The sequence below is a fragment of the Equus quagga genome, chromosome 5, assembly GCF_021613505.1.
Source record: "Equus quagga isolate Etosha38 chromosome 5, UCLA_HA_Equagga_1.0, whole genome shotgun sequence".
Taxonomy (NCBI): Eukaryota; Metazoa; Chordata; class Mammalia; order Perissodactyla; family Equidae; genus Equus; species Equus quagga.
The window spans coordinates 38,793,291-38,807,924 of NC_060271.1; the positions used below are offsets into that span (position 1 = coordinate 38,793,291).

Genomic DNA, 14,634 nt, shown 5'->3' on the forward strand with positions numbered 1-14,634 from the left:
CATTGATTTGTACACTTAAAGGGGTAAATGGTGCGGTATGTGAATTAGATCTCAATACGCCTGTTTAAGAAGACATTTGCAATCATAGGAGGCCTTTCGAAATGAAACGGCCTAACTCACTGGCCGGTGGGTGGGAGAGGGACTGAAGGCAGTAAGCTTGGTCAGCAGGCTGGATAATTGCACCGTAAGCTTCCTCAAAACCTTCCACTTCTCCCTGTTGGAATTTGGAATGGAGCCTTCAGGGGCCCCCCCCGCCAGCCCACTCCCACCCACCTCCCACCCCACCAACACAGAAACCACCAAAACGGAATACACAAAACACAGAAGCCAGAACCATCGCTCCACGCTTGTTCCTTACAATCGCGCTTCACACGTTTATTGTTAATTTTCTTCACATGGCAGATACAGAACCATCCTCTTCTGTGATCCAAATGCACGCGCGAGAACCATCACTGACCAGGAAACACCACTCTTTAAGAACCGCCCTCCCCTTTCAGGATGGAAACACTCGTGGCAACTCTCCTGCTGGTCTGAGGGTGTTGCAGGCTGACCAGCACGTTTGTGCGTGCCAGAAACGAGTGTCCCCAGGTCCCCCACGACATTTTCCAGAATTTGCCATTGGCTGAAGGTGACTTTGAAAGCTATAGGTTTGTGAGCCTTCCTCGCTGCTAAAAGGGGAAAACCCTCGAGAACTGAGAGGCTGGGGTACAGTTCGTGAGCGTCAACATTTATGGGACAAAATCATATCGTTAGGATAAGGGACAGCCACAGTTCTTCATGCTTGTGAGGGCTAATTTTAGGAGTGGGCAAAAGGATTCCAGTTTACAAAAATTTCAAACAAACAACGGTTTTTAGCTGGGTGGGAAATAGGGAGACTGCGACGTGGGCCAACGAGCGGCATCGTTCTGCCCATGTGAGGAGCTCCCGGACCACGACCAGACCCCACGCTGCAGCCAGTCGACTGGGTAATTAAATAACACAAGTTATAAAACTTTAAAAATGGGGCATTTACAGTCAGGGACATAAATACGTGCTTTTAAAAGTGTCTACGTACATATTTACAGAGTTGTAAGACCAACCGTAGTAGCCCTGAAAAAAAGTCCCTTTTTCGTGTGACCACTGGTCCTCTTCAAAGTTCCACTTTGGGCTTAATCTATCACTATTGGAAATGGAGCTGAGAAAACAGCGCCAGAGTGGCCTCCGACATCCTAGTCTGGGGTCTGCCCCAAAGGCACAAAACCCAAGGCCCTCACTGAACTGAGTCGGACGCCTAGCTCAGCTCACCCGTTTCTCCGAGACGTGGGCTGTGCCCGCAGCGGGCAGGACCCGACGCCCTCATTCCCTGGCAGGCGACCGACGGCCTCTGGAAATCTCTTTCTTCCCCCCTTGCTTTTCAATCCTCCAACTTATTTTCCATTGCCCAATTTTTCTTTGTTTGTTTCCCTTTTCAGCTAATTGAGAAGCTCAGACACTAACGGTGTTGATGGTCCCGGCAAGTGAGGCAAAGCACATGGGAGACCTCCCTCTGCCCCTACAGGCGTCCCCTCCCTGCTGCTCTCACGGGAGGAGCCGATCTATCAATGGGACGAGGGCCTTCTCCCAGGTGCACATGGACTGACTGGAATTTCAAATCTGGAAAGAACTCGAGAGCCAGCAGCTCAGGTGGCTCGGGCAAAGAAGGGGCCAGAGGGCCGGTCAGCGAGGCTCCAACGTGCCCACACGTATTGATTCCCAGAGATGGGGGGCGAGGGAGAGTGGGGGTGAGGGGCGTGGAAGGGGAACTTGGCCTCTGCCTGAAGGCCTTCCTTGGACAGGGCTGGGGCTGACCCTGGGCCAGACCGAAGTCCCCGTCACGGCAGAAGACAACTCGAGAAGCAAAAAGCAGGATCAAGGAGCTCTTGAAAAATTGCATAGTAGGAGAGGCCCCACCCAACAGGAAGGCTGCGCTGCAGGACACGGTCCGGGGGCTGCACCCACGTGTCATCCCTGCCGAGTCCGCTGCCTTCCTGCCTGCCTGGGGCTCGGACCCCGTCTGAAGGCCGCACGCACACGCACACGCACACGCTCTCGCAGGCTCGTACGACTGGGACAGGTCGGTCCTCCCTGCAGGGCAGAAGGCTCGTCCCTTTGGCTTCACTGATTCCAGGTCACTTCAGGTGCTGAGGAGAAAAGAAAAGAAAAATAGTAACAGTTGCCACACACTCGGGGCCCACTGTGGGCTGTTCAGGCATTATCCCACTTCATTTTTCTAATTAAACGATTTATTGAGTATGCCACACACACAGAAAGAAGCACAGGCTGGTGGATCTTCACAGTGAACACCCCTGTGTGACCAGCACCCAGATCAGGAAACGGAACACGGCCGACCTCCGTTAGCCCCGACCCACACCCTTTTAGGACAACCCTCACCCCCAGAATAACCACCATCCTGACCTCTACTCGCTCTTTAACTTAAATCAATGAGCCAGTCAGCACATAGCCTCCTGCGCTGGCTTCTTCGGCATAACGTGTGTGAGCCGTCCCTCCCGAGCGGGGGCTGTTAGCTCTCGGCATCTCCTTGCTGTGCCGGCGTCCACGGGAGGGTTGCGCCCTGCATCCGCCTGGTCTGCTGCCAGGGCACAAGTGATTAGGTCCAGTCCGGGGCCACCATGAGTAACGCTGCTGGGACGTTCTCATAAACGTCTAGGGGACACGGACGGTGCACACGTGCCCATATTCCCGCCACGTGGAAACGCTGGGTGGTGGGTGTGCATGTGTAACACGAGCGCTCTCGCAGGTGTGCTCTGGTGCACACACTTCCGATGAGGGTCTCCCTGGGGCGTCATCACTCGGTCCCGGGGTGTGCGTGTGTTCAGCTTCAGTCGACACTGCCAAGCAGGTTCCAAGTAGTTACGCTATCACTGACCGCCATTCTAGTGCTCACAACCCCCCAGGGCAGGTGACACAGACCCCCGTTCTGCGGGGAAGAAACGGAGGCTCAGCAGGGAGAAGTAACTTTTTTTTCTTGAAGACTTTATCCAGCAGAACTACTACAATGGGGTTTTGCAGTAGGGGAGAGAGATGGGTTCAACTCCTGAAGTCTAATTTGTTTTTATTTTATTATTTATTCATTCATTTTTTTAAATAAGATTGGCACCTGAGCTAACATCTGTTGCCAATCTTCTTTTTCTTCTTCTTCTTCTTCTTCTTCTTCTCCCCAAAGCCCCCCAGTACATAGTTATATATTCTAGCTGTAGGTCCCTCTGGTTGTGGCATGTGGGATGCAGCCTCAGCATGGCCTGACGAGCGGTGCCACGTCTGTGCCCAGGATCCGAACCGGCGAAACCCTGGGCCGAGGGGAAGTGGAGCGCACGGACTTAGCCACTCGGCATGGGGCCAGCCCCAGAGAAGTAACTTTCCTAAGGCCAGGCTGACGCTGAGGGGCGGGGGTGGGCCCGGAGCCCAGTCAGGCCTGCTTAGAGCCGGCGCCTGCTTCCTGGTACGAGCCTGTGGCTCAGCCCTCGGGCTTCCTCCATGGAGACCTGGTCCCAGCCCCTGGCACAGAGCCAGGCACACGGTGAGTGCTTCACACTGTGTGCTTTGGGGGGTCGCATACGAGCCTGGAGCTGTGCTGGGCTAGGTTCAGGGGTTCAGTTCTCTCACCCAGAGGACCTGGTCATCGTTACTATTCCCGATCCTACTAATGACGCTGTACAAACTCAGTGAGAAGAATGATAATAGCGGTGCAGATTTATAGAAGGCTGACTATACGCCAGGCACTTTCCTAAGTGTTTTCATGAACTGGCCTACGCAATCCCTACAAGATACCCAGGAGAGGGATATTATCATTATTAACCCATTTTACAGATGGGTGAATTGAAACACAGAGACGTGAAGTAGCTGCCAGGGTTACTGGAGACAGGATTCAACTCCAGAAAATGCGCACTAACCACTACACGACATCAATTCCAATACCCCAAAACCTCTGATGAGGCTGGAAAGAGAGCTGCTTGCGGTGGAGCGGGGCGCCTTCAGGACAGGCAGCCTCCCTTCCCAGGGGCGGCCTGCATGTGCCCACGCCTGGCGGAGCCCCAGCAGAGGGAGGAACGGACGCAGAGACACGGCCAGCATGGAGTGGCCTGCACCCCTCATCTGGCGTGGCCATTGTGTGAGTTTCCTGTAGGTCGTGGAGCAGGATCCACGAAAGAAGCCACCTTGCCAGGCCCCACCAGAGAGGCCGCCCTCCAGGGAGGAGCCCAACAGCAGGGGCTGTGGGCTGGACACCTGGGGCTGGAGCTGAGGGGAGGTCGGCAGAGGCTGCGCCAGAGGGGAGCTCTCTTATCAGGGTGGCCTTCCACCCAGCCCACTCCGGGACCCTGTGAGAGGTCTTAGCCAGAGGAGCAGCGACAGCCCAGAGGAGGATCACGGTGGCAGCCAGACAAGTGAGAGGTCCAGTCCCTCCGCTGGACCCCCCTCTCAGACCCTCAGGCACGAGTCCAGCTGGCCCGAGGATTGGACAGAGACAGAGGTGAAATAGGACGTGCAGTGGAAGCTTCACGCTGGACTAGGCAGTGTGGCCCTTCCCTATCTGTAAGAGTGAACAGAAAGCTCTGGGTTTTGCTTAAGACACCGTGAGAGCACAGAAAAGGGAGGCGCAGCCCAGGACGGCAGAAGGCAGATGCCGGAGAACAGCCGGTTCAGACGGCCTGGTCACAGAGCCTCTGAGCCAGTGGGACAACGGGGTGAGAGGCAGTCACGGGTCCTGGTGCTCTGAGGATGCCATCCTTTTCTCAGAACAAACCTTGTCCTCATGCACAGTTTGCATATGGTTGCGGGGACAGACACAGCCCACGTAAAGTCCATTGTCCACTGCAGGAGTCAGAGATGCCAGTTCTGCTCCCACGTCTGCCACTCGCCTGCCCCGTGCCTCAGTCCCCTCTCTGTAAAGCGAGGGCGTGGACCTACACATCCCTTCTCATGCTAAAATCCAGTGCCATGGTATTTTTAAAGGTCATTCTGGAACTGTGTTAAACAGTGCAATCGACTAAGTTGTGTCCCCTCAAAATTCACATAGGGTAGCTGTGAGCCCCAGTGTGATGGTATTTGGGGGTGGGGCCCTCACAAGTGGATTAGTGCTCTTGTAAGAAGAGACACCAGAGCTTTCTCTCTTCACCAAGGCCACGGTGAGAAAGGGGCTGTCGGCAGGCCGGGACGAGAGCCCTCACCAGGACGCCGCCTGGCAGCCTGACCTCAGACTTCCAGCCTCCAGATCTGCGAGAAATCAGTGTCTGTTGTCTAAGCCCCTGGTCTGTGCCATTTTATCATGGCAGCCCCAGCAGACTAGGACAAACAGTACACGGAAGATGTGTCTGAAGTCATTTAAAAAAATTACCTCTATAAGTGGCACATGCTTGTTGTCAATACAAATTCGAAAAATAGAAAAAATTAAATAAGACTTTAAGGAGCAAGTTTCAGTGCCTTCGAAATTAAACTGTTGAGTTTGGCATATTCACTGTTGGCGAGTGAATACCAGCTGAGGGTGGCAGATGCAGACTGAGTTGGGTCTGTAGTCATCTGAGCATCTAGCTGGGGAAGCTGCACAGGTTTGAAAATAAGGGAAAAGAAGGCACCTGTATGGGGTCGTGCCCTGGCCCCAGGGGAGAGCTTCAGTTAGCAAGGCTCGGCAAATGCCGCGGGTGGACGTCATCATCGCTGAGACCACGGTGGCCCAAGGAAATGCCCAGTCTGTGAAGGAATCAGCCCAGTTGCACCTGGCTCTCCCTCTGCTGCCACAGGGAGGGTCCCGGGACACGCATGGGACTCAGAGTTGGGAAGTGCTCATCCTGGTGCTGCCTCCCATTCTCCGGAAGACTCTCCTCTCTGGGCCCACTCTTTCCATCTGTAAAATGGGACAGGGGGAGGGGCTGACCTCCCAGCCCTTCCAGTTCTGCCACCTTAGCATCCATGTCAACTTGGCCCCAGAGCATTCCCAGCTCGGGTCACGTCCCCTCTCAGGAGCAGGTTCCCGAGGGGCGGGCTCAGTTCCGGCTGCAGACAACAGATTCTGGGAAGGGGGGTTTTATTTCATTCGCCTCCCCAGTTCCTAGAGAAATAAGGGCAAGCCCAGAAGCTCCGACGGCTAAGGAAGGGAGGAGCGAGTGAGTGATGGGGGTGGGAGGGCAGACAGCAGAGAAGGTACCACACAAAAGACCCCAGACCTGCAGAATTCTGCCCGTTCTTGCCTTAAACAACCACATTCTCATTCCAAACGACCCTACAGGCACCCCCAATCTTACGTGTGTCCCAGATCACGGCGCCACCCGCTAACACAGATTCCCAGGCCCTGTGCACCAGCATGCTTGTTCAGTAAATTGGCAGCGGGACCCTAGGCTGTTTTTAACCAGTGCCCCAATGCACAGGTGCATGGGGTTCTCCAGTCATGCCTGACACACTGTCTCGGGGACATGCTGAGAGAAGGCATGCTGTGTCACCACAGGGAAGCTCAGCCCCCAAGATGGAAAGTCCAGCTTCTACGAATGAACTCAGGTTTTACCATTAGAAAATCTGGAAAAAAGCTTCTGGTTCAACAGAATTCTAAGTTTCATATTTTACAGATTAGGATTCCTTTCACTTTCAAATCCACTGTGGGAATAGGGCGTCCACAATCTTCTCTGGGCTTCAAGCCTCTGGAGGCCGTGATTAAGTGCTATGTATTATTACCATTATTATTATCCCAATAATCACAGCTAATACGTACCTAGCGCCTCCTATGGGCCGGGCACTGTTCCAAGTGCTTTGCACCCATTTAACGCTTGTAATTCTCACAACCCTAGGAAGTAGGTACTACTGTCATCCCCATCTTATAGACGTGGAAACCGAGGCTCAGAGATACTGAGAAACTTGTTGAGTCCCGCAGCCAATAAGCGACAGAGCTGGGATTTCAACCCAGGTGGTGCAGGGTCCACCCTCCCTGCAGGAGGCCCAGTGCCCCAGCTGGCACACAGGAGGCTGTACAAACGATCATGCCCACCCCTTCTCTTCCGCCCAGCCCCGCCCAAGACCCAAGCCCAGCCCCCCGAGGTGCCCAGAGCCACCCAAACGGTGCCAGAAGCTGCTCCAGCCTTCTCGTACCTGTCAGGGAGCAGGCGAAGCGTCTACTCTTTGAAGAGGGGTCCCTGGAACTGGGCTGCAGCCGCGGCCTTGACATTCCTACACTGCCTGGTGATGTAGGGGGCGGCGGGTGGAGGGCACCGGGATGCCAGGCGGAGACTGTAGCTGTGCGGGGAGAGGAACAACACATGCCATCACCAGGGGCCTGGCCGGTTGACCCAGACGGCGCCTGGGAGGCCCAGTGAGGGCCCCGCCTCTCCAGGCACCTTGAAACCAATAGGACGCGAGCTTTAACAACCCCTGTGAGCCCCACTGAGCCCGGTCCGCCACCTCCCCTCCTCTTGGAGGCCACGGGCCAGCGGATGTGCCCAGCATTTGGGTTCGGAGACCCTGCGCACAGCGGGGTCATCCTGGGGACCGCAGGAGGCGAGCTGGGGATGAACGCTCGTGTGCAGCTTTACCCTTTTGCCCTCCAAAGCACCTGGGGGGGGTTCCAGTACCAATCCATCGCCTTGGGTGGGGACAGGAGGGAGGGCCCGGTCCCCTCTAGGCCATTGGCTCCACACTGGCCCTCTATCCTGGCTTCGCTGCACCGAGCACTGTCACATCCGGGATCTCAGAAATCCTGTGACACCGCTTGGCCCTATTTGCTACTACAGCCCATTAAATTGGATTTTTTTCAGGAAAAAGCTTCAAAGTTTTTTTAAAGATGGGTAACCCAGACGTTACTGCTCCCCTCCTTCAGCAGCTCACTCCTGCTTGTTTGTCAGGCCTCGGCTGGGGTGCCACCTCCTCCAGGAAGTGTTTCTTCTCTAACTCCTGTGTGCCCCCAGCGCCCGCGTCCTTCCCATCATAGCACTGTTAGGCTGAGTGGCAAAGGCAGGACAATGGTCCGCCTCCCCCGTGAGCTGTGAGAGCCCCAGGTCAGGGCCTTTGTCTCGTTCGTTGCTGCGTCCCCAGCCCAGCACAACAGAAATAAGTATTTATCGAATAAGAACAACACAGATGGCACTTAATGACGTGCCCAGCACTGTGTTAGGTATTTCACGTGTATCAATATCTTACTCTATGGACAACCTACCAAGGCGGATACTATTCACCCTGCTTTACAGATGGGGAAACAGAGGCACAGGGAGGTTCAGTAACTTGTCCCTGGTCCCAAGTCTGCCTCTCTAGATAGAAGAACAGAAGTGAGCAGGCCCTCTGGTCAGGAGAGGTGGGAGGTGAGATGTGGGGGGGCCGGGGTAGGGTGGGCACGATGACCAGGACAGTGGGAAGGATGGATACTTCGACAACTTCCCGTGCTCCAGGAAGCCAGCTCTGTGTGAGGGAGCAAGAGACAGGGACCGGGCCAGTTCTCGAAGCTGAACCGCCAGGGTTTAGACCAGTGCTTCTCAACCCAGGCTCACATTTGGCAATGTCTGGAGACATTTTTGGCTGTCACTTCTGAGGGGAGGGATGTTACTACTGGCATCTAGTGGGTGGGACCAGGGATGCTGTGAAACATCTTACAACGTACCGGACGATCCCCACAGCAAAGGGCAACCCAGCCCAAAGTGTTCGCAGTGCCAAAGTTGACAAGGTAGCTCTCAGTACGTGCTTAGGAAAATAAATGAAATAAGTGAACGCATGAACAGACAGACGTTGAAACAGACCAGCGAGGGCCTGGCTCCCCATCCAGGCTCAGGCCGCCGCATTTGAATTTCTCCCCCACACTGTGTGATCCAGGCCCATGGTCAGCTCTTTCCACCACCTGAGCAAGGTTCAAGGCAGAAGACCAAGACCCGGCACTCAGCGGTAAGCCTGTGCCACACACGGTCCACCAAGGCTGCAGGGATTATAAGGCCCCCAAGGCGGCCTGTGGGGGCTCCATGGGCTGGCTGGCACCCCGGTGTGAGCTCAGCCCCTGGGCCAGCTGTCCCAACCGTGAGTTGGCAACCAGCTGTGAGGCAGCCTGGAAACAGGGACAACTTGCACACCCTTGTCCTGTTGGGGAATAAGGGATGGTCCTGGCACATCACGGGTCTCCCCCCCATGTCCCCTCTGGGGAAATGTCTCCAGCAGGGTATACAGGACGAGCAGCAGCTCTGGAGACGCTCAGGCCCTGCGCCATCGATATCCAGCTTCTTCCTCTGTCTGTTACCATCATCACTCATCTATTAAACACTCAACACCCAAATCAATCAAACGGGGAGAACAGCCCCTAGCCTCGCAGCCTTTCCAGCTGCTGGCCTTTCCCTGCTCCCTTCCCTTCTGTTCCACTCAGGCTTCTGAGGCCGCAGCAACCACAGCCATTTCCACTAGGGGGCGTGCTTTCTCCTGGCTCTGGGCATCCACCTGCCGGGAGCACTTATGGCCAAGGGCAAAGCCAGCGAGGACAGGTCCCTCCCACCACGCCAGCACCCTGCCTGGCCCAATGGAGCATAACATCCCAATGGAGGGACAGGCACATGGCCCTGGGGTCCCCAGGGCCTTTCTCAGTGGTTATCTCTGGACTCTCCCAGCCACTCAGGAGGTAGGAAGACCGAGCGCTTTTATACCCATTTCACGGATGAGGAAACTGAGGCTCAGACAGATGTGGAGACTTTCCTAGGGGAGCAGAGCCTAGGCCCAGATCCATGGGCCACCAGGTCACCACCTGTTTCCCGTCAGGATCAGGGCAGTGATGGCCAGAAGGACAGTCTCCTTCCTGATCCTGAAACCCTTTCTCTGGTCAAAGGACCCCGGAGGGCCCAGTGGCTATCTGGGGCCGTGATGCTAAGTGCCGAGGAACAGCGTCCCCAGAACCAGACAGTTCTCAGTCCCCAGCTTGGTGGTGGTGAACGTGCAGAGACCTCATGATTCTTGGTGCCCACTTGCTAGCTGTGTGACCTCAGCAAGTCATGGACCTCTCTGAGCTCCAGTTTCACCATCGGAAAAATGGGAACAGTAATTTCAGAGGGTTATTGTGATAATTAAGTTTAGAGACAGCTCTCGGCACAGCTCTGACCGGCGCTCCACTCTCTACGAGCCCTGTGTTTGGACGGTGGTGGTTGGGGGAGAGGGCGGCTCTGCTAAGGGAAGAAAGGAATCCTAGGAGGTGCCACACACCCCGAGAAGCCATGTGGCAGCACGGCCATCAGAGACCGGGGGCGAGTTCCCCTCCTCATACTCGCTGGCTGTGAGACCCAGGCTCTCCCTACCTCCCGGCCTCGGAGCCTCTGTTTCCTCATCTGTGAAGTGGGGACGCCCCCGCCGGCCTGCCGATGCAGAGCAGGGCTGGGAAGAGCCCAGGGACCGGGCCGGGAGAGCCCGCTGCCTTCCGAGAAGAGGTCAGCACCGTGGGATCTTCCAGTGGGGTGACGGCGTGGAGCGTCGGGGCAGGAGCCCGGCCGGGCCTCCCTCCCTCTCTTCCACCCCCCGCTTCCCCCGAGCCTGGTCTCCTGCGAGACCCCCTCCTCACTGGCTTCCTCACTGCCACGCTGGCACCCCTCCCATCTGTTCGACTGAGGAGTGACCCTCCCTTCCCAAGGCAATTGGGTCATGACACACCCCACTGCAACTGTCAATTCCGGGCCCCCCGATGGGCACCACGTTCTTTACACAGATAGTCCAGCCCCACTGACCTCCCAGCTCATCTCACTTCCTTCGGCCCTGGTTACCCCAGCGACACGGGGCTTCTTCCAGCACATCCACACAGAGCCCTCTGGCCAGGGGGCCTTCAGCCCTGGCTACTCATTAGAATCACCTGGGGCAGCCCGGGCTGCATGCCAGACCTGCGACATCAGAACTGCTGCAGGTGGCATTGGGCATCAGTGTTTTAAGCTCCCCAGTGAGTCCCACGTGGGACCAAAGTAGGGAACCACTGCTCTGGAGATGCTTCCAGGCCACCTGTGTGAGGCAAAGTGGCCCTGGGCCATGTCCTCTCTGCCCTAGCCCTGCGGCTTCATGTTGTCTGTGTGACTGTGTGATGGATGCGGGGCTTCCCGGGAGACCAGCGGTCTATGACTGCAAAACCTGGCTGGGTTTGCTCATCATTGTAGCCTAAACTTCTAATTTTGAGTGAGTGAATAGCAGACCCTCAAAATTTAATGAATGAAGAAATGAGTGACTCTAGACCCCACGATACTCCCACTGCACAGGCTTTTTCAGACATCAGGAAACCTGCACCCATTTAGTGCCAGGGCTACAGGACGGACTTACGAGGCCTCCTCGAACACCTCTCCTAACAGCCCAGGAAAACGGCTAACGCTCGTCACTAAATCCAAGACATCAAGAAAGGGCGGAACAAGCTCAGCATCTGCTGTTTCTAACAGGCAGGCGAGTATAGCACTTCTTTTATAAGGTTTTCATACGACATGGTTTAACTTTTATAAAATAGTGTTGTGGCCGGGAGGGGCCTGCTCAGTGCTCCACACAGACTTTGCTCAGAGTTGTCCATCCACCTGAAGAAAGCTCTCTACTCTTGGGCTCTGGACATTTCACCTAAGTGGAACAAAAACACATGGATGGTTAGAGCACAGCGGGGCCTCACACGCAGTCTCGCCCCAGTCTGCACAGGTGGGGAAGCATGAGCGGAGAGGATGTGTCCAGCACACCTGGCTCGCAGCAAGGGCTCATAGACAGTGGCCTCACAGCATCATCTCCTCCGGATGGTAATTTCTTAATTGTCAGAATCCCTCGATGGTCTGAAGGCACCGAAAGGGCAGAGCTGTTCTATTCCTGGCACTTGGGGACACATCCATTCTGTCATTCAGCCACTTAACATTTCCTTGGTCCAGTCCTGCCACAGGGACTCGACACGTCCTGTTCCCTGCCTGGAAGGCTCCCCACAGGGCATCACGGGGCTCGCCCCTCCCTCCAAGTTCTTGCCAAGAGCCGGCTTCTTGAGGACCCACCCCTCCCCACTCCACCTGAGATTGCAACGCCCTCCCCTACACTCCCGGCCTGCAGGCCAGTGACTTTCTTTACTCTATTTACCGCCAACACACTCGGGAGCTGCTTGGTTGTTTGTTTACCAGCTCCACCAGGATGTCACTTTTTGTCCCCAACATACCCCCAGCACCGAGACAGGTGCCTGACACACGGTAGGGAGCCATTCACTATCTGTTGGCTGAACGGTGTGTCTACCACCGTCCAGGGGCTCTGCCGAGGAAGATTTGGTGAGTAAGACACACAGGGTTCTTGACCTTGAGCAGTCTGAGTGTGACTTGGTGGAGCCTAGGGGGAAAAACGCTCAGTTCCAGAGGGAGTCTGAGGCCAGCGCGAGGCCGAGACTCGGGCCTCCGGGCTCCCAGGCCGCCACGTTCTCATTTAGCTCCTACTGGTTTCTGGGAAAGGAGATATGCAGACACACTGAGCTACACATGAGAAATGAAACGGAAAGAACAGGAGGGAAGGCTGGGGTCAGGGAGAAGACAAGGACACAGACAAGGATTCTGAGAGAGGAAGGGTCCAGCCCACGGCCCCAGCAGAGAGCAAGGCAGGACCCAGGAGGATCTAACAGTTGGTGTGTTGCCTGGGGCATCTCCACGGACTAACAAGTCACAATGGAAGGAGGCTCCCTCACCCTAACTGGTGTTCCTGGAGCTCCAGCCTCACCGGGCTTTGGGGAGTTGGGGAGAAGGTGACGTCCAGGGACAAGGGACGCGTGGGCCAGGGAGATGCATTGAAGTAACAACAAAAACTAAATAAAAATGGGCAAAGCCTATCCAATCATTGAACAGATAATTTAATGACATGAAGAGGCAATTCTCAGGGAAATCCAAAGCCAACAAAGATAGACGATGCCGGGCCTCTCCGCTGTGCCCCAAAGAGCTTAACAGGAGAAACCGCGGTCACTGGTCAGACAAGACAGACACACACATGGGGCCACAGGTGATGGATGTGATGGGATGGGGACTGTTCCCAATTCCCTGCCATCTGGGAAGGCCATGCCCACCCGCCCCCACCTCCTGAGATCTTCATCTAGGCCCCGTCACAGCTGTCGGTCTCGGCCCCTGGATGAGCAGTAACTATCGCTCAGCATGGTGTGAGCACTGAAGACACAGTGGAGAACGAGAGGGTCCCAGGCCATGTCCCAGTAGAGAGAGAAAGTGGATGAATGAGGAAGAGGCATGTCAAATGGCAGCGATCACTATGGTGAGAAACGAAGCCGAGGAGAGAGCTCGGACGTGCGGTGGGGGCGGGCGGGGTGGCAGGGTGGAAGAGGAAGACTTCAAAGAAACGTGTGAGCTGATCCGAAGGAGCTGGGTCACGGATCCGCTGGGAGACCTGGGCCTTGAGTGTTGTAGGTGGCGTGAACAGCATGTGCAAAGGCCCTGAGCTGACACTTGCCTGGGATAGCAGAGAAGTAAGGGGGGGCAGAGGGGAGGGTCTTGTAGGGCCCTGAGCGAGGTGGGAGTCAGGCTGTCCTTCCGGGCAGAGGAGTGACATGGCCTGATGTAGCCACTGTGTTGGGCACAGACTGTAGGATGACAAGAATGGAATACGGGAGACCAGTCAGGAGGCGACTGCCGTCATGCAGGCGAGAGATGATGGCAGCCTGGACCTCGGGGCCAGCTGAGGAGGCGAGTAGTGAGAAGTGGCTGGATTCTGGATACATTTCGGAAGTGGTGCGGACAGGGTTTGCTGATGAACTAACTGGATGCTGGGGCTGCGGCAGGGGGCTGAGAAAGAGACTGGAGTCTAGCCAGACTCCAGGGTGGGACGGTGTCCGTTTAACCGTGGTGGGAAGACGGCAGGAGAAGGAGGCCGCGTGGGGAGGTCAGTTTTGCGAGGATTACATTTGAGGGAGAAGCCAAGCGGGTGGTGGAAACGCGACCCCCATGACTTTGGGATGGGGCAGCGTCTAGGTGGACAGGACGGGCTCACTAAGGGGAGGGGCGACCGAGGGGAGGAGTCCAGGGGCTGCAGGAGGACGGGATGCTGAGGAGCAACCAGTGATGTGAGAAAGATGGTGGTGTCAGTGGCGGCAACATTTCAAGGAATAAGGAGGATTGACAGTGTCCCCCGCTGCCCGAGGGTCAAGGAGATGGACTGAAAACCAGCGGACCACCACACCGAACCTCCTAGAGGCCAGCAGCTTCCAGGGCATGGCAGAGACAAACGCACAAAAGAAGCAAGTTCTAGAGGCAGGGAGGACAGAAACCAACCGGGGCAGGGTCCAGAGAACTCCATCACAGGGAGCAGGGAGGGGGAGCGGCCGGCTCCAGGACACGCTCTCCAGGGCTCTCTCTCATCCCCACCGGGCCAAGGCGCTCTTCCACGCTCCCCTACCACGCTGCCCAGGCACTGAGTGGAGACGGCCTGCTGCGTCCCTCCCTCACCTCTTCCTCCCACACGTGTCAGGAGACATCTCCTGGAACGCAGTCCCCAAAGCTGGGTAGACCACACAGCCCCGCAGGAGTCACACAACTCTCGTAAATTCTCGGAGCACCGTTCATTAGAAGTCAGTGTCTGATGTTCTGCGCTCTTGCCAGAGGCGAGGGAGAGGCCAAGGGCATGGGAGCCGGTGCCAAAGTAAGACAATCTGAGAGGACGCTGGATTTCCCTGGAAGCCAGGTG

The 14,634-nt window shown here is 56.1% G+C and overlaps 1 protein-coding gene across 8 annotated transcripts in view; it reads right to left on the reverse strand.

The window, feature by feature from the left end:
* Positions 1 to 350: 350 nt before the first annotated feature.
* The window catches only part of PRDM2 (PR/SET domain 2), a 117,242-nt gene continuing 102,958 nt past the window's right edge, over positions 351 to 14,634 (reverse strand). For 7 of the 8 annotated variants that reach the window (XM_046661959.1, XM_046661957.1, XM_046661962.1 and 4 more), the window contains 2 exons: positions 7,111 to 7,254; positions 351 to 2,159 (listed from right to left, as the gene is read on the reverse strand). In XM_046661959.1, the coding sequence (XP_046517915.1) occupies positions 7,134 to 7,254 (121 nt within the window). In that variant the 3' untranslated portion in view covers positions 351 to 2,159; positions 7,111 to 7,133. The remainder of the gene's footprint in view (positions 2,160 to 7,110; positions 7,255 to 14,634) is intronic. The other variant, XM_046661961.1, reaches the window with a different exon arrangement.